The following is a 27,999-nucleotide window of genomic DNA, read 5'->3' as shown; positions in this document are numbered from 1 at the left end:
CAGGCACCATGGCAAGCAGTTAATGCATAGTGGCTACTATATATTCAAAGCAGTGAATAGCATTTCTGAATTATTTCAAAACCAGGTTTTTTACATGATATTACATGTTGTAAAAAAAAAAAATCATTCACTCTACAAATACTGAGAAATGCAGAGGATGCTACTGTGCTCCAGCCAGATTCCTCCTCCTGCATGAGGAAATCATTCCCCCAGGGGCTGCCGGGAGCTTGGCTGCCAAAGGCTCACAGCTGATTCCCCTTTGGGAATTTTGCTCTGAACTGCCTCAGCTAAGGTTACGCCCCCTTCTGGTCAAGCAGGAGAACCAAAGCCAACGCTCTTATTTCAATTTGGATCAGTTATGAAGGGCCACCCCAACTCCAGAGCCTGCGATGCCTGAGGCCTCTGTAGAAACCTCTTCTGTTCTCCTCATTCCCTCACAGAGATTGTTCCCAACCCGCCCCCATAAACTTGCTCACCAGTTTCTATCTCAGAGTGGGCCTCCTCAAGGAAGCTGAATTAAGTCAAGCAGCCATCAGATGGGCAGGGCACTGCTGTGGAGCAGGGTTGACAAACTTCTTTTGTGGAAGGAGAGATGGTGCTTTTGGCTTTGGTGGACCATATGTTGTCCGTCGCATTTAGCGGCTCTGCCTTTCTAGTGTGAGAGCAGCCACAGACAATACATGAATGAATGGGTGTGGCTGTGCTCCAGTAAGGCCTTATTTTATAGACCCTGAATTTGAATATCATAATTATCATATCACAAAATATTCTTAATTTTATTTTAAAATGTCTGCCAAGATTCTTAGCTCATGGGAGTTCAAAGGATGTAACTGGATTTATTGTAATCATTTCCTAATATGCAAATAGCAAATCATGTTGTACACGTGAAACACGTTATATGCAGATTACACCTCAATGAAAGAAACAGGTAGCAGGCTAGATTTGGCCAATGAGTCATCATTTGCCAATCCCTGAGCTAGAGGAATGGAGTAGACGGTAGGTGCTCATGAAGCTACCATTCCAGTGCATGAATTTACAGAATTTGATGTCATGGGACCCTAGAGCTTGTAAGAGGATAAAGAAGACCCCCTTCCTAGCTCCAGAAGGGTCAAGAGGGCATGTAGAAAAGGAAGGGAAAAATAAGATTTATTTTTTCTTTCTTTCTTTTTTTTTTTTTTTTTTTGCAGTACGCGGGCCTCTCACTCTTGTGGCCTCTCCCGTTGCGGAGCACAGGCTCTGGACGTGCAGGCTCAGCGGCCACGGCTCACGGGCCCAGCCGCTCTGCAGCATGTGGGATCTTCCCGGACCGGGGCACGAACCCGTGTCCCCTGCATCGGCAGGCGGACTCTCAACCACTGCGCCACCAGGGAAGCCCTCATAATTTCTTTTGAAGCTTAGTACCAACAAGAAAATCAAACACGGCAAAATAAAGCAGTAGTTTAATATTCACTGTTTGGTATTTTCCATTTAGAAAATTTCATCTCCCCCAGTAAACAGAATTACATTTGAGTGGCAGTGTTTGTGGCTGTAGCGAAGTAATCATTACACATAAAAAATACAATTGCAATTTGCCACTGTTTTAATCTTTATAAAGAATATATTTTTAAATGATCTGGTACAGGGTAGGGAAGATAGATATAAACATATCTTAAAGACTGTTTGAGCCTGTCTTTATACCCAAATAGAGCAGCCTTCCACAGTCCATTTCCCTCCAGAAGAAACAACTTGGAGGAATTTACTTGAGTGACAAACATATTCTTAACTGCTTCCCCTGAAACCTTTGGCTTTTAGTTTTGCCATGGTGTACATTCTTATTTGGTTTGTCTTTTTTCTTTTCTATATTCCCTTAAATGAATCTCTTTTTTGATCATTTTTATTTTTGCTTTGTTGCTATCCAACCCTTGCTTTGAAGTCGTTATAGCTCCTCTCCCCACATTCCTTCACATGTAATGTTATGAGATTTCCTCTTAATCCATACCTGACCTCCAGCCAACCTTTTCTTATCTAGCTCTTGACAACCCCTTCCTGTACGTCGTCAGAACAAGTGAATAATTGTTGCTTAGGATTTGAGTAGTTGAGAAAGGAACAGAAGCCTCCTCTCTATGGATTCACGTTACTATACTGAGAAATATGGAGACTCGGAGTGCTAATTTCAGGAGTGCTGACTTCAGTTGACACCAATTGTAAAAGGCTGTTAATGACTATATCCCTGGCTTTTGAGGTCTCCAGGTTCTTCTCTCTAGAGACTTGAATACTAATTTGGTCCACACTTGTCATGATGAGTTCAGATGCCAGAATCTGGGTAGGAGAACTGTCATGAAGCACAGTGTCCATAATGTACTGCTTGTATAACTCCACCACCTTCTGCTCCAGGTATTCGTTCAGCACTGCATTCGAAATAGGCTTCTGCATTTGCAGGCTGCTTTTCTCTTTGATGCTGGTTATTCTCCAGTAGGATGAATACCGCTGGATAGGTTTGGGTGGGAAGTCGCTGGGCTGAGTGGAAATGGAATCCTCCATGGACAAAGGAATCTCCGACGATTTCAGCAAAGGGCCGTGTTCAAAACTGCTCTCAGAGGGAAAGTCTGTTGTCACTGAATTCATGGCCATCACTTGGCCCCCTGCAATATGTAAGTCATTGTAATTCTTGCAGATACTCTTGCAGGAAGGTGGAACCAAGTAGGTCTCTCTGCTGGGGTCTCTGTATAGTTCACCTGCGGCCAAGTTTGGGCTTTCAAACACGGGATTGGGGTTTGTCTGCAACACTGTGATTCTCGGATTTCTACTGCGTTGGCTGTCTCTTGAATGCACTGAAGAAATAAACTTGCCTGAGGATTTGCATCTCACGTAGAGACTCCGGACTTGTGTTTCATCCACGGAGGAATAGGAAAGAGTAGCAGCAGCTGTGGCTTCTGTCTTCTCTTCCTTTTCCTCAGCCACCTGCTCGTTATAAGATGTACAACTCCGCTGGATGTCGCTCCGGTAAGCAAGTCCACTGAGATACCCTTCTGACAGCATTCTGGAAAGAGACTTAGTAACAGTGGGGGAAAAGAAGACTGGAGTTTTATAAATTGGCAGTTGTTCTATCCAAAAAAGTAAAGGACAAGAAATAAGTTCACTTCATTCATTCCCCAAGCTAGTACTCATTCTGTGCCTGCTGTGCACCAGGGCCATAGCATGTGTTGGAGGTATAAAGATGAAATGGGCACACTTCCACCCTTCCAGAAGTTTCTCATTAACAACCTGGGGCGAAGGAGGAGAAATGACAGGGTATGTTTCAGAGAAGGTGACATTTCAGCTAAACTGAAGGCTAAGAGTTCCATCCCTAGGCACAGAGTTATAAGAGAATGTGGTGACATGGCCTCGTTGGCATATATAAGACACTGAGCATAAGCAGAAAGGACTGGGGAAATAGGTTGGAATTGGATCCTGAAGGGCCTTGGGAGTCGGGCAAGGGCATTTGCCTTCTGCCCCGAAGGAAATGGAGAGTGATTGAGAAGCTGCAAACTGGGGAAGCAGCATAACTAGTGGTTTATGAAAAAATGAGGAAATTTGTGGCAGATTCTACTGAAAATAAAAGCTATATCTTACTTATCGTCATACTTTATCCCTGGGAGCTAGCACAGTTGTCTGCATTTAGGAGGGAATCAAAAGATACTTAACTTGAATTAAATAATTAACAGCAGCGGCATGGCATGAAATTAATTCACCATCAACCCGTCATGAAGGACCATGAAGCCTCGTCTACCTTTGCTGCCCAGGATGGCTTTCTTGCTCTATCCCTCCCAGTTTTTACGATACGTCCTGGAAATGTCCCTGTGTCCAACTGACGTTTTTACCTCTACCCTAGTCACCAAGGAGCTTTCCTGACTGTGAGCTTTTCCTCCACCTGTGCCACCCCTCCACCTTCAGCAGCTGTCACTGGATTCTGGGGTGGCTAGAATAGGCTAGAAGCCAGCAGCTGCATTTTCTAAAAAAGGAACGTGCTGGTACTCCTGGCAATGGAGCAGCAGGCGAAAGCAAAGAGAACTGGTCCTCTTTGGCCCCGAGGGCTGGGCTTCGAAAACAGACCGGTGGACTTGAGCCTGAAATTGACAAGTGAAATTAGAAGAGGATTATTTTAATCCTAGGGATCCTCTTTTTAAAAGAATTTTAGCCTCTCTTTTATAGTCATGTAGTTATTTCCCAAGTGAACTTTTTCATTGTATAAAGTTAATATTATTAATGCAGTATAATTAGTATAATTGTTTCTATTGTATAAGGGTAATATTTTCAGTGTTTATTTCGGGGGAACTATTCCAAGATATATTGAGCAAATTTATCAATTATTTAAATGTTTGCTCCATTCCAGGCACTGTCACGTACTATGAAGATACAAAGTTAAAGGTCTTCAACAAATCCGTGAAGTAATTTTCGTATGCTGGACACACTTACAAGGGTAAGAAAATGTTCTTTCCTGAAAAAGCTTTTTCAATGCGGTTCTGCTCTCAACAAACCGAACATCCAGGCGAAAAGGCAGATCTTCTATGCGTGAGAAAATAGTTAACAGAGCAAGAAAGTTTATCATAAAGGCTTTACTAGTGACACCGTTACTTCACGACCCTCCCTCTCTGCCCCACCCCGGCTGCCAGTAGGGCCCTCCACCTTCAAGACCTCAGAATGTCATTTTGGAAAACCAGAGCAAAAACACACCTCTCAGCTTTTGAGTTGCTAAATAGGCTTCAGAACCTCTTGGCAGAAAGCATAGTTGTAGCGAAATGGCTTTTGAGATACCATAACTGAGGTTTTAAACTTCGGAATCCAGAACCCTAAATGACTTAGGGCATAATATTGACATATCAACAGTAGACTCAATGGATGGAATCCCCACGGAGGGAGAGAATACCGCTCCAGATAGATCTGGGGAGCCCAGAGTAGAAGAGGCCTGTGCCCTACCTCCCACATAGAACCTGAGGAAGCACGAAGTCTCTCTTCTCTCCTGCCCAGCATGGAATGCCTGGGCGGACAGGCCTGAGCCTGCCCCGTGAAGTCTGCTCACGTACCAGCATGCTGCCCAGAGCCTGCAAACCTGGAGAAGACCTCAACTGCAGATGGGAAGATTGCAGACATGATGTCTATAGACTGTTAGCCAGGGGCCAGGAGAGTGACAAGTCACCGTGAATGCCAATGGGACTACATGATGACAGCCAGAAATGCCGACCCCACACACCACACACACATCCCCGGCTGACCCTACGGCTTTATGGAAGCAAGCTGGAACTTAGAGGCAAACCCAAGCTGGAGGGACCCCTGAAGTGGCTGAGGAGAGTGTGATTAACAGTGATTACTCAGAATGTGAGCTCAAAAGCAAGATCACATTGAGGTAGAGAAAAGCAAAGATTTCTAGGGAAAATAACAGATTAGGCATATATCTGTATTTTTTCTTCCCCCAAACTTCACTAAAACAACATTAAATGATTTTTTAAAATATAATACACAAGAAAAAGGAGAACAAGAGAAGAGACTAGAGCAATTACATTTTAGAAGCTGGAAAGCAGTAGGCTGGGGTGAATGACTTCAAGAAGCAAATGAAAAATCTCAAAGCAGTGCAGTCCAGCAGAACTTTCTGGGATGCTAGAATGACCTATATATGTGCTGTCCAAAATATTAATAGCCACATGTGGCTATTAAGCACTTGAAATGTGGCTAATGAAACAATGTCATTAATTAACGAATTAACTTTATTTAATTTAAATTATTAAAAAATACCACACAGCTAAGATACTGGACAGCACAGACTTAGGAGACAGCGAAGGTGATAATGCAGAATCACTCTTGAGAATCACCCTTGTCCCCATTCAGTCGTTATCCCAAATCGCCTACTGTTTATCATATTTCTTTTCATATTAAACAATCAGCCATAGTGGATTCTTCTCTCACTTTATGTGGCTGATGTTTATGGCCCCTCCAGGTAATCTCCACTCCTTCACCACAGTAAAGGAAGCCGGTCCAGGATTTTGTTTTGAGTATTGAATGAGCCCTTTGCCCCGTTTGCCGTGGACTGAGAGCTTTGTTGGTACCTTAATTCTGGTAGAACAAGAGACCTACCATTCTGATGTGTGGAGCCCAAGGCAGACCAGTACAGTGGTAGGTCCCATGATGGAAAAGCAGAAAATATGTCCTAATATCTAGGGATAGATACCCCCCTGCCTAAAGGAAAAGATTCCTATGAACGAGGAGTGGGCGATAAGGTCAGGGAGGTAAGTTGAGACATGCAAGGCTGTGGACATTCAGTTTACCCTGAAGGCAGTACAAAGCTCTGGAAGGTAACCAAACTTATTCAAGGCATGGTGTGATCTGTCAGTAAAGGGCAAGAGGAATTTCAGCAGGATTGGAGTCAAGGACCCGAGTTAGGAGGCTGCTGGATTCATGCCCACCTGAGGTGATTGGGAAAGGAACCAGGAGGAAAGTAGCAGAAAAGGAAGAGAAGGGATGAACTTGAGAGACCATAACCGAAATGGGGAGGCCAGAAGGAGCCGGGAAGAGAGCTGATGGGCTTAGTTTAGCTCCTCTTGAGTCTGACATGAGTGCAGGTGTCTAAGTGTGCATTGGAGATTCAGGCAGGGAGCTCGTTACAGTCAACAGTGAAATCATCTCCCAAGTGTGGGCTGTAGGATTTTCTGTTTGGGGGCTTGAGAAGCTTGTGAGCGTAATAATTTCTGTGGGGAACCTGCCTTGAACAGTACAAGGAGGAATGAGCCACAAGAGCTGCAGTGTCGATAGCTTTGTAGAGACTACAAAGGCTTCAAATGTGAACAGGTCACATTAAAAAAATCTACATTCAAAGGTAGAATTTAGTTGTTATTCAGACTCATTAAGGCAAAAAAAAATTCTTGAACTGGTAGTCAAGGACTAGAATTCTAGTTCTGACCTTGCCACTAGCTGTGGTTTTAGTCTAGTTAATGGCAGGTCTGTAACAGGGCTAGCATTTAGTACTAGCTACAACCCAGACACTAAGTGCTTTTTGTGTACTGAATCAGTGGATCCCCACAAAAACTCAAAGATGTAGGTACTATTATTATGCTCATTTTATATATGTCAAAATTAAGTAATCTGTCCAAAGCCAGCAGGCATTCAAATGCTGTCAGTCAGAAAACGGAGCCCACTGGAATTCCCTGGTAGTCCAGTGGTTAGGACTCCACGCCCCCATTGCAGGGGGCCCGGGTTCGATCCCTGGTCGGGGATCCCTGCAGGCCATGCACGTGGCCAAAAGAAAAAAAAAAGAAGGAAATAAAAGAAAACAGCCCATGCTCGCATGTCATTTAACCTCTCAGAGACTCAACTTCTTATCTGTAAATGGAGAACGTGGGATTAAATTAAAGAGTCCCCTCAAACTTTAATATTGCATGGGGTTTTGACTATGTTAAGAGAAGAGAACAAGTGAGGTGAGCATTACTCAGAATCAAAATCAGTTTCTAAAAGCTAGCAGCAGAGGGCAGCAGAGAGCGTGCTAAAGCAGCTTTTGAAAGATTTTTCTCAAGCAATGGAGAGAGTAATAATGTGTGAAATTATTATATATGTTAACTCATTTGATCTTTATGAAAACCATTTAATGTACCACTAGAATAAAAATAGTACCAGAGGGCTTCCCTAGTGGCGCAGTGGTTAAGAAGCCACCTGCCAGTGCAGGGGACACGGGTTCGAGCCCTGGTCCGTGAAGATCCCACATGCGGCGGAGCAAGTAAGCCCATGCGCCACAACTACCGAGCCTGCTCTCTACAGCCCGTGAGCCACGACTACAGAAGCCCATGCGCCTAGAGCCCGTGCTCCGCAACAAGAGAAGCCACCGCAATGAGAAGCCCGCGCACCGCAACGAAGAGTAGCCCCCGCTCGCCGCAACCTAGAGAAAGCCCATGCGCAGCAACAAAGACCCAACCAGCCAAAAACAAATAAAATAATTTTAAAAACTAGTACTACATATCATGACATCTTAAAATTTTAAAATAGAGAAAGTTATTTGGGTTTGTTTTGATTAATTGTTGGCATTTTTCTTAATAAATTTCATTGATTATAAAATTCTTAGAAGACCTCACTCTTCAAAGGTATTATAAAAGATATACTTTAAACAAATGTTAACATATTTGACTTAATTTTATCTGAGACAATAAAACTTAAGCCAATGGATTACTTCAATTGTTCAAAGGTATTTTATTGCTTGAATTTTTATTTCTCATCATAGAGAAGATAGAGATATATCTGGAATTCTCCATGACTGATTAACTGTGAAGGAAAAGACTCTCAAGGACATTTGCAGATGAGATGTTCTAGGCAGATTTAGCCTCCGTTAATCATTATCAGACAGGGGAATACCAAAATTAACCTGATGTGTAAATTCACAACTTAGAAATATGTGCTGAAGTCCAGCACGTTGTTAAATCATTTACTTGGATTTCATAAAACTGATGTTATAACTCTGTACATAGAAATACTTTTTCTTTCTAAATAAATATTTTTAATAAAATACCACAGCAAATAAACCACTGAAGTAGAACTCCCATAGGATATTTTTAATTTTTGTAGTCCTTTATCATTTTCATGGGACTTTTTGAAGAAATGGCTTAACAAGACAAGTCCTTAAAACAGCACAAAAGTATGAAGTGCAAATATTTTAAAGAGTAACATCACTTAACAGTACTCAACAGTGGAAGCCATACCTTTAGACTTAGAAAAAAATGCTCTTGGCCATATTTTCTAACTTTGAGAGGCTATTATTCCCAAATGTTGTTTGTCTTTCTGATAAAAGGGTAATAAGGCAGAAGAGCTTGTTCTGTTTTGGATTCTTCCCCCCATCTCTCTTTTCAAATGAGTGAAGAAATAAGCGGCTCTCATTTAAAAAAAAAAAAAAAAGGGAAGAAAGGAAAAACAATCTGTGGCTGCCCCAAACCGGGGCCTCGGATACAAGATCTGAGCCTTTGGGGTCACATCACTGGCCTGTAGAGGCTCAGAACCCTGCCAAGGTCAGGTGTGCATCTCTGGGGAGGAGGAGGTGAGAGGCGCGAGGAGCCGCCACGCCATCGAGAGTCTCTGCTGATTGTCCATGTGAGGGCCGCTCAGTTGATGGAACTGACCAAGAGCAACAAGATCCCCAAAACTGTCCATTGCAGGACCCTACAAATAAGTGAAAAGGCTAGAGGACACCTCCAGGAAGTACTTGACTAACCAGTCCCTTCTGAGTCATAATCCCAAGGGGCAAGGATGATCCAACAGCTTTCCAGAGGTGCTTGAAAAAAAGCTTTGGTTCCGTTCAGCTGGTCATTCCTGGCAGAGCCCCTCTAAGTGTGTAGACTTCATGGCCAGCTGACAGTCACCACTGGAGTTGTGTTGTGTCAGTAGTCTGGGAGAAAACCGGTAGTTGACGAGGCTGGAGACTACCAATATAGACATACTTTTAATTTACACTGAAACAACACAAGCATGGATTCAAAGAGAAAAACTAAAGAGGGAAAAAATTTATAAGAGGGGATGTTTGGAAAAACCTAACTTAGGGATCAGCAAACTTTCTCTATAAATGGCCAAATATTTAATATTTTAGGTTTCTATCACAACTACTGAACTCTGCCATCATAGCAGGAAAGCAGCCACAGACAATATGTAAACAAATGGGTGTGGCTGTGTTCCAATAAAACTTTATTTACAAAAAAACTTTATTTACAAAAACAGGCAAAGGGCCGGTTTGACCTATAGGCTATGGCTTGCCTATCCTTGACCTAAGTCAAAAAGCAGATGCAGTAATTGAGATAGGGCACAATAATAAAAACAATTGTGTTGGGTGCTTTCCAGACATTACCCCTAATCTTCCAACAACAGTGCATTGTTAGATATTATCATAATCCGGGTTTTCCAAATGAGAAAACTGAGATTAAGATAGGACAAATGACCTTCCCAAGGTCACAAAGCAAATAAGTAGTGGAGGGAAGATTCAAGTCAATTTACTAACCCCAAAGTGTGTGATCTGTTCTTAAACATATCACACCTACTGCCTAGTTGAGAGCAGTTAATATCACACAATCACGACAAGCAATTAGTCCTTCCAGGAAAAGGGTACCCGCCCTGACTCCATTTTAATAACAACCCTTGCCCAATAAAGGAAGGAAGGTGCAGTGAAGTACAGAAAGAAAAGCTCCAAGAAGACAGCCAGTGCCCACCCCACAGGGCTACACACATGTCCCAACTGTGTATCAATGTTCATATGTCTTTGAGATATACAAATAATTTATCCTCTGCTCTTTTAATCTGACCGTATGAACAGTTTCCTTAACCATTCCCACAGCTATAGCCTGGCGTCATCTTGCCCTTCATTTTTCAACCGCAGAGTGATTTAGTATTACAGATGCCCTGTTTAAATATCAGCAGCTCCCCATTACCTCCAGGATGAAGTCCACACACGTTAGGCCCTCATGATACCTGGTTTTTTTTTTTTTTTGGTCCAAATTATTTTATTTATTTATTTAAGTTTACATCTTTTTTGGAGTGTAATTGCTTTACAATGGTGTGTATGTTTCTGCTTTATAACAAAGTGAATCAGTTATGCGTATACATATGTTCCCATATCTCTTCCCTCTTGTGTCTCCCTCCCTCTTGTCTGCCTTCTTCATCTTACCTCTGCCTGTTCCCACAAGACCCAGGATGCCAGCCATGCTGAACTCCTCCCTGTTCTCCCAAATCCCATGCCCATCCCAGGCATTTGTCCCTTTCTTCTTCTATCCTGAGAGCCCTGGTTCCTTATCCATCCCCCATTCCACCACCACCCTTCAAGTCTCATATCTCAACCTTTCAGAGCCCCTGGCCATCCATTCAGAATCCTGGTCCCTAAATTAGAAATGCTAAATTCTTCTCTCCCCTACCCCAATATATTTATCAGGATTGCATAGAACCTTAGCAAATTCCAGTTGCTACCGTAAACAGCGAAGTAAATCATTGGGACAGTCCTTTGAATGAAAGAGTAACTGGCAATAGCGAAAGAAAAGCAGAAGAATGAGGATTGGCAGGAAGGGCGGTGGGGGGGCCGGTGTGCGTTGGGGGTGATAAGGTGGCAAAACAGATCCTATCTCTGGAAAGACAGTTCGCAGGCATGCAAACCAAGACTTCTGCGAAGCTGGTTGAGACAGTGCAGAGAAGGCCTCTACCGTGGCACAAAAAATGGAGACAGTGGGATGGGGCTGCCTCAGAGCATCATGGGATGTAACCTCACATAAATAAGGACAGGAAAACGTTATCTGCTGTTTCATAGACAATCTATAGCCTAGCTAGTTGGGGTGCAGCTTGGTTCCCACCTGTCAGCATGCCTGCTCATATAGATCTGCCTTTTAACAGAAAATAGTACATCTACAGACACATCTCACGTTAGCAAATAATTTCTCATAGTAGACATTGAGGTTTTTCTTGCTTTTTCACTGTGTGCAATCACTGCATATGCCTGCAGGAATGTTTCCTCAGGCCAGATTTGGAGAAGCCAAATTACTAGATCACATCTATTGCAAATTGCCTTTCAAGTAGCTTGGGCCAATTTATTTTCTCACCACCAATGTCTGAGATTAACTGTTTCCACTGATATTCTTCAACACGCTATTTGTTTTTCATTTTCCAATCAGATGAGCACATTTATTTTTGCCTCAAATTTGAGGGTGAAGAAAACTGTCTTGTTAAGATTATATGTAGGTGAATTTGAGGCAAAAATTTGCCTCAAATTTGAGGGTGAAGATTATATGTAGGTGATATACCAGAAATGTTATTTTTAATACCGCTCCATCCTCAAAATACTCCATTTCATCTCTTCATCTCTTTATTTCCCCTATAATCTAAATTCTAGATCCTTTAATTCCAATCTATGATTTTTAAAGATCTTCTTGATTTGGGGGACTTGCAAATAAACCACTGAAGGGTTATCATTGAAAAACTTGAATATTACTTTGCTCATAATCTAGTTATGATACTGTAACCAAATCCATATTACATTGGGTTTTTCTTTTCTTTTGGCGAACAATACAAGAACTTTACCCAAAACAAAGGGTTTCTTTAGGAAGGATCTCGCTATATGAAAAAGCATCTGCATTTTCCTGACCCTTACCTTTGAAAGTCCGTGTTCTTTAGAAATGAAAATAACCATTCACTTAATCATATACCTTGGATTATATCCCTATTATTTCATATTTTGTGGTATTTGTTGATAGATGCTCTAAAGTATCACTTACTTTGTATTTCAGTTCCTGTTACAAAACATGTAATTTGGGATTATCGATTCTTCTGTCAAATATGAAGTGATTCTTACTTAATGAGTTAACTCCTGAAAGTCTAATTTGATGACTAATATAATATAATCGTAAGTTAAAAGGCCTCCGTTTTCCATATTAACATCAACAAGTAAATAATTTTCTGTTCAATTCTACTTAGATCCTTATGACTAAAGGTAGCAGCTACTTTCAAGGGCTTTATCTGGATATGAATTTCCTTATTTCAGAAAATGTAAATTTTGGTGCAGACATATTAGTAAATATATTTTTATCATAGTTTGGATTTTTCTTCATATTCTGTCTTTATGTCTTACAAACAGAAAAATTAAAGCTTATGATCACTTTTTTGAAATACTTTTAAAGTATTTTGACATAAAATGAGAGGACTAAAAAACTAAGAAAAATGATCATGATAGAGTTGATTGATGTTAAATTTCCTTGGTGGTATAATTCTTAATCATTGTTAATTATGTTGTTAATTATGGCTATCACCATTAACATTTACTTAATTGTGGGCATATCAGACAAATGCAATGCAAGATACTTGATTGGATCCTAAATTTAAAAAATAAAAACTCTCTAAAGGACATATAGATAATTGGAGAAATTTGAATATGGGTCATATATTAGATAATAGTATTGTATTAATGTTAAATTTCCTTAGCATTATAATCACGTAGAAGACTGCTCTTTTTCTTCGGAGATACAGGGTCAAGAATTTGAAGGTGATGTATCCTAAAGTCAACAATATGCTTTCAAACAGTTCAGGGTAAAAAAAAGAAAACACCTGTGTGTATGTGTGTTTACGTACACATAGAGAGAGAGAGACATAGCAAGAGAAAAGAAATAAATGTGGCAAAATGCTACAACTGATTAATCTACATAGTAAAAACGTGTGTGCATTGTACGGATACTCTTCTTTCCATTTTTATATAGGTTTGAAACTTTGCAAAACAAAAATTGGAGGGAAAGTAACTATAGTTAGCTAATGAAGGCAAATTTACATTCTATCATGTTTATGAAGAGTTCAGAGGGACAATATCTTATATATCTAAGATAATCATTAGGTCTGTGTTTGGAAATGTTTCAGTAACTTGAAATAACTGTTGAAAACATCACTTTGCTCTGAGATAATAAAATTAGTGCATGTTTGTATATCTCCCCAAATTACCATTATAATATGAAGGTTTTACACAAATTTCAAATACTCTGCACTCCTCCAAGAAGCTTCTCAAATTCAGAAACACGATCTTCTTACACTGACCTATGCAAGAAATGGTCTACAAATATCAATATGAATATTCTGGCCAAACCAGGTTTATATTTAAGTACAAATAGATGTGCACACACAAAGAAAAGAATGGTTGAGCAGGTCTAAAAATAATTCAAACAAAAGCCCACCTGTGCGTGTACTGTCTTTAGTACCAACAGGGAGACTTTCCCCAAATCACCCAGATGGCAATTAGAAAAGCATCATCACTGTAGATCACATTTACTTTGAGTATGTCCTGCCACAGTGAAAAACACTTATCACAAGCTCGCCCAATGAATAATTGAGAGTTAAATCCCATTGGAATATATTGTGATTGTATTCATCTCTAAAACTACATCACTGTGACCGAATTTGAGTGGTGCTGTCCCTGCAAAATTCTGCCTAGGTTTTTAGGCCTTCTTTAAAAAACGCAGATGCTAAACCTGTGTAGCAGTTAGTGAACGGGGACTGAATAAATTACACAACAAATATTTGATCAGACCAGTCAAAATTTTTCGGTAAAAAGAAAAATTGTTAGAAATGTCCAAAGTGTGAACATGAGGTAAGAGAAGGGGAGTGTTGGACTGCATTTCTCTTTATTGTCTAACTCCATTGAATGCTTGTTTACATGCCCACTCACCTCTGATCTGGTAAATGAGAAAAGCATTTTAGATGGTCATGAGATTGGATCTGAGTTCTGATGATAAAGGACGAAGAAAGGGTAGGAAGAGAAATGACAGAAAAAGTTCACAGCCATAGGGTCTCTTGCCTCCTTTGCTTACCTTCACTAACCAGTCTGTGCCTTTGGTCCTGCAGAAACACCACGATTGACCATATAGAGATGAACAGGCCAGCCAGTGCTTTTGCCAGAAATGTTCGCAAGCCTTTGGTGAGTCTACTTCACTGATAAGACCAAGAAACTAAGCTGCTCGTTGCGCTTGCCATTCTTTTTATAACTGATCCTATGGAAAAAGTTGTTTTTGCTCAAGTCTGACTTGTGCTCAAGAAGTGTGGGAAGTCCCAAGAAAGGGGGAGGCAATAACTGACAAACCCACATCGAGCCGCAGAATGGTGTTTCTTCCCCTTTTTCGAAAAATGAAACCTATCTATGAAAGTGCCTCTGGTTAAAATAGTTTATTGCTATACATTATGTAAGAACCCTGTCGACATAAATTTATTCCTCTAACAAGAAATTCTCTAGAACCCCTCTCCCCAAAGAGAGCCAAGTCAGAGATGATTTAGCAAATTCCCTGTTTCATCATTAACCTATAATGTTTAAGAAGTATTATTTCTCAGTTGTACTCATAATTTTTAAAAATGCTAATGAAAACAGTTTTCTCTCTCAAATTAACCAAGGTAAAAACAATTCAATAGTACTCTGAGTGGGCAAGGTTGTGGGGAAGCAGGCACTCTGATACACTATTGGTGAGATTATGAACATTTTCAAAAGGTAATTTTCCAGTGTCTGTTAAAGTTTTTTTTCCCCAAAGTTTAAATATTCATACCCTTTGACCCAGCAGTACCATTTCTAAAATTTATCCATGGGATATATACTTGCACCTGTACACGAAGACATGTGAAAAGATATTTGTTGCAGCATTAAGAAACACCTAGGAAAAAAATATAAATAGGGTATCAGCGAAATACCTGAGAGTATATCCCTACTGTAGAAAATTAGGTAGTTGTTAGAGTGCGGTGGCTTTATATCTAATAATAGGAAAAGATCTCCAAGATACATTGTTTAGGAAGAACATGGAAGACCGAATATGCTCCAATTTGTATTTTTAAATGATTATATATATTTTTTGCTAATGCATAGAATATTTCTGTAGGGATATACAAGGATCTAGAAACAAGCAATTGCCTTTTGAGAATGAGTCTTAGTTTTCACGCCATATCCTTTTGAAATTTCTACTGTGTATATGTATGACTTTTCCATTTTGAAAGATAGTATTTTTAAGTCATATTTAATTTTATTTGATCTTACAGTCCAAATGAATTATAATCTATATCTTTACTGGAGTTCAGAGAAGTCTGTCTACAGATGGGTCAGTTATTTTTGCCCAAAAGCAGAAAAATGTTTAGAGTTCTTAAAATAATTTAGCTAGTTTACCCTGATGGCTTCAATTAGAGCAACAAAGAATAATCCTGCCCTAAATAATATCTGCTCCTGTTGCCTGTTTCTACCTAACTCTAATCAAAGCTAAGCTCCAGACTCTGAATATGTAAACATTTCCACTTGATGGGTTTCTTTTGTTTACCTTTGATCTATGACTTACCTTGAAAAGTTATACCTTTAAAAGTGTACTGACGTTTTATTTCGGTTAGCGTCTTTTTTAATTTTCTGCATTATTTCATGGAACATTACTTAGATCCAGTTGAAAAGGCAGGCTCCCACATATAAGCCATAACACAGTTTCTCAATTAGTCCCAAATCTGACTTGACCTGCTAACACTAGAAGGACCAGACTTACGGCCCTGGGGGCAGGTTCATTTGCAGTATAATCCTATGAAATCAGGCCCAGGGCTGTCGCCAGGCTTTTGTAGCCTATCAAGAACTTAGCTGTGAGCAAGAGGTTATAGCAACTTCAGGGCTAGATATTGTTTCATTTCATTCTAGTGTAGGTTCAACCACAACCAGATATACTGTGGATATCCTAGAGTCGGTTTTACCTACTTCTGGAAGCACTTTCTGATGGGATCCGTATGAGCTCACCTGCAGTGCCATGCCATAACCACTATGGGGTGATTCCGTCTGCTCTAGGTTGAGTTAAGTCACATTTATTGTTTTATTCAAATGCAGTATGCAGAATTTTTATTATAGTCACCCTTGATTTTGTCTCTTAAGTTACTCATTTTATGCAAATCATCCTTTTCAGCAAATATTTTCTGTGATCAAAAAGTTGGCACTATGTCAAGTTTGCTCTTTTGGTAAGACTTGAGCTTCTGAAATTGGCTTTAAACTGCTTTCTCTTTGGTGACCATAATAAAGCAGAATTACATCCTTTGTAGCTGAAATCTTAAAATACAATTTTCTGTCAATCTGCTGGATGGCGTATGCCTCTAAATGGCTATTATTCCTATTATTCAATTACCTCTCCGGGTGTCAAAACCTCCTCCAGGCTATTTCCATTATGTTGTCATCTATACTTAGCTCCCCGCAAGTCCACCCTGTACTCACTTCCAAGTGCTCTTCCCAGCACTCTCAAATTCCTCAACAGTTTGTCTTTCTGTCACGTCCTACTTGCCAATTGTCAGTTCCAGATAAAACCCATTATTGCCTTTCCCATAACTAGAGAAATGTATGTCTGTATATGTTAAATATATATGTGTGTGTATATATGCACATACACACAACTGATCAGTTCCCAAATTTATTCCATCAAACCTCAACTCTTTCAGCATAAATTCTTTGTCTTCCTGAAGTGTGCTCTCCAGCCACTTACAATACAGTTTTCTCTCTCAATATCAAATGACCCAACTGAATCTACTTTCTCAAAGTTCCCAAGGCCCCTTAGTCATCAAGTCTAATGACCTTTATCTCAGGCTATAACCTCTTTGACATTTCCGTAGTATTTGACACGGTTCAATAATCTTTTTTAATAGTTTGTTTTTAAAAAAATTCATCCGCATGATAATAATTGTAAGTGGTACAAAAAAGTGTACAGTGAAACTTAAACCTCTCTCATCATCTGATCTCTAGCTCTCGGGACCCTCCCCAGAGGCAATTATGATTTTCAGTTTCATCAGTTCAACGATTACATGTGTCCTCTTTTGTATACAAGTGACAGGATACTATGTATGCTGTTTTGTCACTTGTGTTTTTTGTATACATTTTTCAATGTCAGTACATGCAGATTGACCTCATCCTTTTAATTAATTAATTAATTTGTTTGTTTATTTATTTTTGGCTGCGTTGGGTCTTTGTTACTGCACGCGGGCTTTCTCTAGTTGCGGCAAGCCGGGGCTACTCTTCGTTGCGGTGCGCGGGCTTCTCACTGCGGTTGCTTCTCTTGTTGCCGAGCATGGGCTCTAGGCACGTGGGCTTCAGTAGTTGTGGCACGCAGGCTCAGTAGTTGTGGCTGGCGGGCTGTAGGGCGTAGGCTCAGTGGTTGTGGCACATGGGCTTGGTTGCTCCACGGCATGTGGGGTCTTCCCGGACCAGGGATCGAACCCGTGTCCCCTGCATTAGCAGGCAGATTCTTATCCATTGTGCCACCAGGGAAGTCCTGACCTCATCCTTTTTAATAACTACATAGAGTTCCAGTGCATGGCTGTTCCAATAATAATGTATTTACTCAGCTCTTTATTGATGCCACCCCTCTTTTACGAAGGTCTCCCTACTATCGCGCAGTGGATGTGGTGTCATTGCACACTGCTAATTATTCTACCTCCTCACTTTCTCCTTTCGAGGTTCTTTGGTTTCCTGTCAACCATCTATTTCCTAGAACCGAAATTCTTGCTTTTTTATTCCCCCCAGTGTCTTATCTTGGTAAACTCATCACTTGCCACACCTTCTCTTATCTTCTTCGGATGACCTGGGAATCTGTATTTCCAATTCCAAAGTCTTTCTCCCATGACCTCCAGATTTTCATTTGTGGATCTGTGACTACTTCACATAAATAAGGCCAAACCCTTAATCTTTTGACCCCCAAAATTCATATTCTTACTTATCTTTATAGCATTACCCAAGCTCAGTACCTCGAAGTCCTTTCTAATTCCACCTTATTCCTGATCTCTACAATTAGTCAACAGTGCCTGCCAAGTCGATTCAGTAGGCCAGAGCAGTTTATAACTGAATTTGATCTGCGCTTCTAGGAGAAGTGAACAAAACAAAAGCCCTGGTGCCCTTATGATTACTACATAATGGTATAAAAGTAAACTCTTTTCATAATAATGTATAACTTATAACATCTCTAAAAATGTGATTCTGTTTTTCCGTGTTCATTTTTCACTGTTATCTTGGGCATTTTCACAATCAGTTTCCTGCAGACATCATTTTTCACTGTTACCTTGGGCTTTTTACAATCAGTTTCCTGCAGACACAATTACAGTATTATATATAAAGTTTCAGTCCATTGCTGCTGCAGACGATTAATTTTAATTGATATTCTATAAAAATTAACATGAACATGTTAGAGTTTAGGAACATGTTACATATTCCATAGGGTAAAATTAATAGGACATTTAAAAGTTTCTGGTTATATGCTTCAGTGGGTCTAATTTATACCAAAGAAATCTATAAGGTAAGCTCCAGGGCAGTACTGCTTATCTTGAGGACGGGATGACAGATTATAATTGCTTTATTTAGTACAGCAGTCTGAATTCCTGTGAAGCTGTAATGGCTTGTTACGCACTAGAGATTTTGTTATTTAGAATATAATTGATTGTAATGGATGCTGTTTGCTCTTGAATAACTCCCATTTCCCACCTCAGAGAGATTTTCATTTCGGCATCAAATAATATGATTACTGCATTTGTTAAGTTTCTGAAGCATTTTGAAATTCTTTCGATTGAAAAATGGTTCAGAATGGAAATATGCTATAAATTAAAGGGGCAAATTGAATTTAATGCCATATGTTTCATTTTTAAGGCCAAGTATTTAGCATAGCTCATCCTTGCTGGCTCTTACCCTGTAGTTGGCATTAATTGGAGGTAGCAAGGCAGGTACCTGAATGCTTAAGAAATTAGCAATCCCATTAACTCTTTTGGTTTGTGTTTTCTAATTGTCACTATTACTTGACATTCTCTGCCTTAAAGATCTAGCAAAAATCTCTAACACCAAAACTGAAATCTCTATCATTAACTCTAAAATAAATTTTCCTTGGAAACACTTTTGACAGAGAGTTCTGCTACAAGTTTTTACTTCTTTTTGCCCATCTTTACACACTTCTGCCTCTCTTTCCTAGCTTGTATATTTTTCTCTGTTAACTTCTTCCCTCTTCCCCCAGTCTGATGTCTAGGTCTTGGAACACACAGGCACTTCCTCCTCAAGTCAAGCTAATGCTTCACTTCCTCTACCATAAATTGGTCTTAAAGAGAAACAATGTTCTGTTCCTTAGTTGAGCAAGTGAGAATTTCCATTTTACTCATGTTGTTTGTTTACCTATTCTTTGAAGATCACACAAATGAGTATTTACATGAAGTCTTCTTCAGTCCCTTAATAATTTATTTCTGTTAGGACCAGGAGGCCAAAGACTCAACCAATTTTGTGGAGAATCTCAATTTTCATGCATTAGTTTTTATCCTAAACCGAACTCTATCTGATTATTTTTTTTGGTCTGCTTTTCAGATTTCTAAAAGGAAAAGGTGAATCTTAGTATTCCTTCTTATTCATGCCTCCCTAAAGGACTGAATTAGATGAAAAGGATATATTAAACCAGTCGGTTAAAATTGGATTTTTTTGATAAGGTATGGATTCCATTTTTCTTAGCATCCTTATGTCTGCATTTTTAGCTAATCTGAAGTCTAATACAAAGAATGAGCAATAACACTTCAAATCCAAGGGATTCTGGGCTCCCCAAATGCATCTTTCTCCGCCAGCCTGACTGATTTGGGACAGTGGCTCTGGAAGGCAAAAGTCCCAAGCTCTACAACCAGACTTCTAATGAAAATTTTAGTTTCTATCACCAAGCAGTTATTAGAAGTTCGTAGAAGTCCTTCGTGAGAGCTGACTGAACAGTGCTTAGATCCTGGCCCAAAGGTAACAGGGCCTAGAAAAATTAAACTTGCATAATCTTTGTGAGCTCTGATTCCACCAAATTGTGTAATTGGTAGATTTCTGAAGGAAGAGTGACTGTACAGTCTGAAGCCAAGTAGAAGTTAGTAGCACCTCAGAGAAAGTTTCAGACTTTTAAAAATTGACATTCTCTTTGGAGTGTTTCTTCTCAGTTTTTTTTATTTTCCCCTTGATTCTATTTTTATTGTGCCATTATACTGACTCATGTTTATAAAGGCAGCCAGGGACACACGAGGCCTATGGAGGAGAAACTAGAACTTCAGCCCAAATAACATTATTTCACAAAGCAACAGGGAAGTGAAAATAGTGCCGTTGAGCCCTTAAGTCTCCAGATTTGCTCCCTTAGTGGAAAGGCTTCTGGGGTAGAAATTTTCCATTTCTGTCTCCTACTGGCCACGTCAAACCCTCCTTTGGTTCCTGTCCCCATAGAGTAATATTCAAGCAATGTGTATATTGGATTATAGATTCAAGAGTTAGCTTTGTTTAAGCAACTTCTATTTACAGGCACCATTTACAGCAACAAATGGTATTCTTTGTAACTCTTCCCCTTGCCCTTTAATTCCTAGGGATGAAAAGAAAGATGTTGGAGGCTAACGAAAAAAAAAATCTTTCCAGATAAGTTTTAAACCTACAAGTCCGTCTACATTCACATGTAGTAGAAATCAATTAATTGGTTTTAAAGTTTAGAGAAGAGAGAAATCCTTTCTGTCAACTTCCTTTGAGGAAGTACTGTGATGGTGTATGGTGATGCAGGTTTTCTTTGGGGGGCTCATTATCAGGAATTCCCATCAAGTGATGAGGTTAGGTGAGACTCTAATCCAGTGGGTTTAAGTGCTTAATTGCCCAGACATCATGTCAAATCAATGTTATCGACCTCTTGGCTTTACTTTAAGGTCTTTTAAGGCAGTGCTTCTCAAACTGTGGCATATATGGGAATCACCTGGGAATCTTGTTAAGAATCCAATTTCAGTAGGTCTTGGGGTCTGACATTCTATATTTCTAACAACCTCCCAGCGGATGCCAATGCTGCTCAGATGCACGGGACTGCACTTTGAGCGGCCAGGTTTTAAACTTCCTGTGTTCTACGTCTCAACGTGAGGCTTTTCTTTTAATAGGAAAAGTTTTTATTTGCAGCAGGCCTACTATGTGTGCCGTACTGACTAGGTTTCATTTAGGTCATTTAATCTTCAAAATACCCCTACAGATTAAGTATAATTATTATTTTTTAAATATTTATTTACTTATTTGGTTGTGTCGGGTCTTAGTTGCAGCATGCGGGATCTTAGTTCCCCGACCAGGGGTCGAACCCGAGCCCCCTACATTGGGAGCGTGGAGCCTTAACCACTGCACCACCAGGGGAGTCCCTAATTATTTTTTTTTTTTTTTTTTTTTTTGCGGTACGCGGGCCTCTCATTGTTGTGGCCTCTCCCGTTGCGGAGCACAGGCTCCGGACGCGCAGGCTCAGCGGCCATGGCTCACGGGCCCAGCCGCTCCGCGGCATGTGGGATCTTCCTGGACCGGGGCACGAACCCGTGTCCCCTGCATCGGCAGGCGGACTCTCAACCACTGCGCCACCAGGGAAGCCCCCTAATTATTTTTTAAAATAAGGAAAGTTTGGCTTTCAGAGAAGTTAATTCTTTTACCCAAGGTCACACAGCTAGTATGTGCCCGGGATTTGGACCCAGGTTTTTCTGACTCCAAAGCCAGAGCACAGTTCTTTATGTATTATACACTAGGTCCTGTGAAGAACACTTTGAGAGATGGGGAAGAGTTTCTACCCTTTAGAAGTCAACATTACAATGGCAGAAATTGGACATATACATACGAAGATTAATGAGAGTTTTTAAGTGTTGTGCAGGTATCAGAGAAATTAGACTGTTGAGTTAAATAGTAGTAAAATTGGAAAGGAACAAATTAAACAACATATTTCTGTAAAAGTACTTTGGATTAACTCTCATTAATCTCTGTTGTGTTAAACTACAGAAATATTTCCAATAGAATTTTAAAACTAGCACTGGCATGCTTAATGGATATAAAGCATATTACAAGAGTTTAGAAAAGGAAGCTCTTGGTCATGGAGAGGTGGAGGAATTGAAGATACTGTCAAAGAAAAGAGATAGATCTTGGATACAGAATGAAGGCAAGGAGCACAGTTCATTTAGGGGAAGGGTATGAACAAAGGTGGACGAACAGTGGTTTATCACGGAGATCAAATGGACCTATTGGACTAGAGCAGAGAATTCCTAGTTTAGAGACTGTATCAGTTACAACTGCCGCATAACAAACCATACTGAAACTCTGTAGTTTAAAACAACAACCATTTATTTAGTTCACAGTTCCGTAGGAGGTTTCTACTGGTCTGGGCCAGGCAGGACTGATGTCCTCTGGGATTGCTCATGTGTCTGTGGTCAGTTGGAGAATCAGGTGGGGGCCGACTGTCCCCAGGTGGCCTTGCTAACGTGTCCAGGGGTCGGCTAGGGCAGTGAAGGCAAATGGATCCTTGTCACTCATCATCAGCAGGTAGACAAGTGACAAGAACACCAAAACGGCAGGCCCCATTGAACCAGTGTTTCTGAAGACTGCTTGTGTAACATTTGCTAACATCCCATTGATCAGAGCAAATCACATGGCCAACCCATCTTCAAAAGATTCTACCTCTTGATAGAAGAAGAGAATTGTGGGCTTTCCAATACTGCCACTTATAGATAACAGTGAAGAGGAAGTTGGAACTATTCTGAGAGTTGAGGTTGAAGAGGAGAGAGGGGTCTCCAAGGTCACTGCACGGTCTCCACTTACATGATTATGTAATTCAATATCTTCTAAAATTTCTCATTTAAAAGATGTCTAAGGACTTCCCTGGTGGTGCAGTGGTTAAGAATCCGCCTGCCAACACGGGACACGGGTTCGAGCCCTGGTCTGGGAGGATCCCACATGCTGCAGAGCAACTAAGCCTGTGCGCCACAACTACTGAGCCTGTGCTCTAGAGCCCTCAAGGCACAACTACTGAAGCCCACGCGCCGCAACTAGAGAGAGCCCGCACGCAGCAACGAAGACCTGATGCAGCCATAAATAAATAAATAAAGATGTCTATAAGCTAGCTGTTCGTGGTTTAAAAATATAATAGTAGAGAGCTGTAAAGGGAAAAGTTTCTTCCTGTAACCCCCTCATTTCCACTCCCCAGACGAACATAATGTTTTCACCTTGATGGTTATCTTTTCTGGACGAACTAAGTTTTTCTTAAAGGTTTTTACAAATTTTCAGTGTGAGCCTTGTTGAAAACAAGGTACATTGAAGAAATGTTCTGTATAAAATTATTAATATTTTTGCACCTTTTTAACATTGAGCTCGAGACAAATGATCACTACTATTCCCGAGCATTTATTATGAGCCAGGCATTTAGCATTTAGCACATAAAAATAAGGCTCGATCTCCGCCCTCACTCACTCGTAGTTGAGGGATTTCTACATTTCTTTGACCAGGAAAAAGAATGACTGTGATGCTGCGGACAGTAAATTACTATTGAATGCTGGCAGTGTTTTTCTTCCTGTTTTACCCAAAGACAAAAAGTAGGAATTTGAGGGTGTATTCTCTCAGGCAAGTTTCACTTCTCCACTGTGATTCCCATAAACTACTTTCTGATCAGCACTCCAGAGTAATCCATTTGACCCCTTCTTGGATCGATTTGCCTTCTTACAATTCAGGAGGAAGTGAAATTGTTGTATTTACAAAGCTTTTATCCTAGGTCCAAGACAATCAAATCAAGAAAAACTGGTTCTTGCCAGTCCTCTGACTTAGGTCCCTCCAAACAAGTGGGCTGAGGAGTCAGCTGCCTATGTAAAATTCTCTCTCCCAACCCAAATGTACAAAGTACTTCCTACAAAACTGAAACTTGAGTGGCCTGGGAGAAAGGGCCCTCCATATAAGAGTAATACCTTGTCAAATAATTAACTATATTGTCTTTATTCCTTTAAAATTTAAAGTCATTTCTGCGTGCAGAATCTCATAGGAATGGGTAATTTCCCAGGGGAAGTTTTAAAGTATGTACTCCAAACCTCGTGGGTTGAATTTATTGAGTAATTAATGCCTTCGTTAGCAGCTAACACCTTAGCTAGTCTACCATCAGAAATGAGGAGGCTGGGAAGAGAATGGTGCAGTGTTTCCCAAAGTTGTCTCATTTTAAGAATCATTGGAGATGCTTATTAAACAGATTTTCCAGCACTTTCCCCAGAGATTTGGTTCATTAGATCTAGGGAAGGGCCCGGGACGTTTAACAACCATCTCAGATGGTACTTAGGATTGGGCAAACTTAGAAAACAGTACACTAGGGCGATAATTTTCAACCCCGGATGTACATTAGTAAAACCTGGGAAGTTTGAAAATATACATGCATATTAATGTGTCCAGGCTCCAAACTCGGAAATTCTGATTTAACTGAGCTGGGGTGGGGTCAGGCATTGCTATTTTTTAAAAGTTCCTCAGGTGATTCTAGTGTTCAGCTAGTCTAGTGTTCAGAAATCATGATCCATAGCAGTACTCAAATTTTTCATGTCAGAATCCCAGTGTGACCAAAAATAAATAAATAATGTAAACTCTCATCATTTCTTTAAAAAAAAAAAAAGGTACTGAATATAGGTCCCTGTGCTATACAGTAAATCATTGTTGCTTACCTATTTTTTGTATAGTATTTTGTATTTGTTAATTCTACGCTCCTAATTTATCTCCCCCCTTTCCCATTCAGTACCCATAAGTTTGTTTTCTGTGCCTGTGAGTCTGTTTCTGTTTTGTATATAGATTCATTTGTATTATTTTTTTAGACTCCACATATAAGTGCTATCATATTTTTTTAATTGTCCTACATTCTTTTTTTATAAATTTATTTATTTTTAAAAAATTTTTATTTTATTTTTGGCTGTATTGGGTCTTCGTTGCTGCACGCAGGCTTTCTCTAGTTGTGGCGAGCTACTCTTCGTTGCAGTGCGCAGGCTTCTCATCGCGGTGGCTTCTCTTGTTGCAGAGCACGGGCTCTAGGCACGCGGGCTTCAGTAGTTGTGGTGCATGGGCTTAGTTGCTCTGCGGCACGTGGAATCTTCCCGGACCAGGGCTCGAACCCGTGTCCCTTGCATCAGCAGGCGGATTCTTAACCGCTGTGCCACCGGGGAAGTCCTGTACCACATCTTCTTTATCCAGTCATCTGTCTATGGACATTGAGGTTGTTTCCATGTCTTGGCTATTGTGAATAGTGGTTCTGTGAGCATAGGGGTGCATGTATCTTTTTGATTTAGAGTTTTTGTCTGGATATATGCCCAGTAATGGGATTGCTGGATCATATGATAATTCTTTTTAGTTTTCTGAGGAACCTGCATACTGTTTTCCACAGTGGCTGCATCAACTTACATTCCCATATGGTAGTTCTGTTTTTAGTTTTATAAGGAATCTCCATACTGTTCTCCATAGTGGTCATTACCAATTTGCATTCCCACCAACAGTGTAGGAGAGTTCCCTTTTCTCCACAGCCTCTCCAGCATTTATTGTTTGTAGATTTCTTGATGATGGCCATTCTGGCCCGTGTGAGGTGATACCTCATTGTAGTTTTGATTTGCATTTCTCTGATAATTAGTGATGTTGATCACCTTTTCATGCGCTTTTTGGCCATCTGTATGTCTTCTTTGGAGAAACCTCCACATTACCTCTTGTCTTTTTGATAATAGCCATTCTGACAGGTGTAAGGTAACATACTTTGAAGGTATCTTTTGCTCATTCACGATTTTCTTACGTCATGCACCAGTCATTTGAAACAATACTGACCCATTAAGTTATGTGGCCCTTCCAAATACTGGCACATTTCGTAATAGTGGATCAAGTTTTGAAAAATTTTAATTTTCATTTGAAAACTTGAATTTTGTCATTGTCATCATATACTGTCAGTTGTTTTCCTCGAGTGACAGACTCCATTCTTTTTCAGGAAAATATCTGCTAAAATTCCAAATGTGTATAGCCATAGTATGTCCATTGTTCTTTCAGGAAAAAATGGTGTTTCCTGAGACAAGCTGCTAGTTCAGCCCGCAACTCAATCGCTCTAGTGCTTTTCCTGGAAGCATCAGTTCTACTTCAATATGTAGCCCAAGTGCTTTCTGCATACTTCACATTTCATTACAGAGAATATTTTTTAAACTGTACTCAAGGGTCAAGACTTAATAAAATTAAATTCATTCATTTACGTATATATTACTGAGACTGGAAGATCATGTGATGACGTGTTACTTACTTATCTTATTTAAGACTCACAGTAGCATTCACAAAGTGGATATCATTATTCCTGTTTTACAAATAAGAAAATTGAAACTCAGAAAGGTTAAATAATTTTCTAGATCAAGCAAGGACCAGGATTTAAAGATGCAAATCCAGATCTGCCTGATTTTAAGCTTGTTCTTTTGCCACTACAAGTTATCTTCCTTCTAGTGAACTATTTTAGGTTTAAATAACAGCTACGAAGACTCAATGAGCACTTAATATATTCTAAAAACTGTTCTCAGAACTTTAAATGTATTGACTCATTTAATCCTGCCATCAGAGTCCATGTTAGCACTATTTAGACAAGGAAACAGAGACACAGAGAGGTTACTTAGCTTTTAAGGACACAGAGCTAATAACTTCAGAGCTAGGATTTTAACCCAAGAAGACTGACTTCAAAACAATTTTGCTAAAATATCTCCTAATTAAAAACACTAATGAGAAAAACCTAAAATCATCTATCTATATCTATATATATATATACACACACACATATATATTGTCATATATATGACTAGCATACTTGTAATTGTTTTTTGAACTACTTAATACGTGAAACAAATATTTTTGTCTATTTGCATATAAAATATCATGTGATAAAATGGTCTTGGTTTATCTGTTTCGTTTTCTCAAGGAGAGGCAAAAGCATGTGTGGAAGAACCTTCTTAAGTGTGTGGAAATTTAGGCAAGAAGTTAATTCACATAAGTCACTAAGAATAGAGTCCTAAAAGGAGCATAGTTCAGTTTACATTTCAGATTTTCAAGATCAGGATGTGGTGGCCGAGTCTGCAGATGGGAAAATGATGTGGTCTGTGTCATACTGAGCATATGACAGACACCCATCGAAGAGCACACCTGTTCCTGGAGAAGGCCAGGGCAGTGGAACAATCATTGGGTGTAACAATAGAACCATTTCCTTCACCATTTGCCACCACAAGAATTAGTCATCTTGGGGTATATTTCCTTTTTCTAAAAATAATGGCCGTGGTATTGTTACTCAATCCGCTAGACTGGGTTTTTATGTTAACTCCCAAGACGAAAGCTCTTTTTCCTGAGTGGAACTCCATTTCTCCAGCCAATGGAAGACTCCTCATCTCAAGAGAAAGGTTATTCATTTTTACCTATGAAAAAGCATAAAAATGCAAACAGGCCGCGCCCCACTTGGTCCTTCCATGTGTGCTCAAGGAACTGCCTCCTTTGTCCCCTCCCCGTCACTTCCTGCGAACACTGCTGTCGGCTCTGACTCTGCGTTCCTGCCACACTTCCATCTTTTCTCAGTCTCCCTTCCCCAAGTCCTGATTGCACCTTCTTGCCTTTCCCAGGTCAAATCAGGGTGGAGGGTCTCTGCAAGAAGAGAAGGGACTTTAGGGGCGGGGAAACCCTCCCTCAGGGGGCAGTAGCATCTACCAGCAAGAAAGTAGGGAAAAGAAGGTTGTGTTCTGTAACTA

At 40.1% G+C, this 27,999-nt stretch overlaps 1 protein-coding gene across 2 annotated transcripts; it reads right to left on the bottom strand.

The window, feature by feature from the left end:
- Window positions 1-1,443: 1,443 nt before the first annotated feature.
- TASL (TLR adaptor interacting with endolysosomal SLC15A4) lies at window positions 1,444-14,545 on the bottom strand. Of its 2 annotated transcripts, none has more exons than XM_024742833.1 (2): window positions 14,304-14,545; window positions 1,444-3,030 (listed from the first exon to the last, which is right to left on the bottom strand). In XM_024742833.1, exon 2 carries the CDS (start codon window positions 3,016-3,018, stop codon window positions 2,101-2,103), a length of 918 nt encoding a protein of 305 aa, XP_024598601.1. In that variant the 5' UTR covers window positions 3,019-3,030; window positions 14,304-14,545; the 3' UTR covers window positions 1,444-2,100. The 2 variants fall into 2 exon arrangements, with proteins under 2 accessions (XP_024598601.1, XP_024598602.1); XM_024742834.1 differs by having other exon boundaries at window positions 1,840-3,019.
- Between the last annotated feature and the right edge of the window lie 13,454 nt (window positions 14,546-27,999).

The sequence above is a fragment of the Neophocaena asiaeorientalis genome, unplaced genomic scaffold (genome assembly GCF_003031525.2).
Source record: "Neophocaena asiaeorientalis asiaeorientalis breed wild unplaced genomic scaffold, Neophocaena_asiaeorientalis_V1.1 scaffold993, whole genome shotgun sequence".
NCBI lineage: Eukaryota > Metazoa > Chordata > Mammalia > Artiodactyla > Phocoenidae > Neophocaena > Neophocaena asiaeorientalis.
Note: the sequence above shows the minus strand (reverse complement) of the source record. Positions and strands in the feature narration are given on the sequence as shown.

Bases quoted from the DNA above. Each gene is read 5' to 3' on its own strand.
- TASL (XM_024742833.1), bottom strand. From the start codon at position 3,018: ATGCTGTCAGAAGGGTATCTCAGTGGACTTGCTTACCGGAGCGACATC.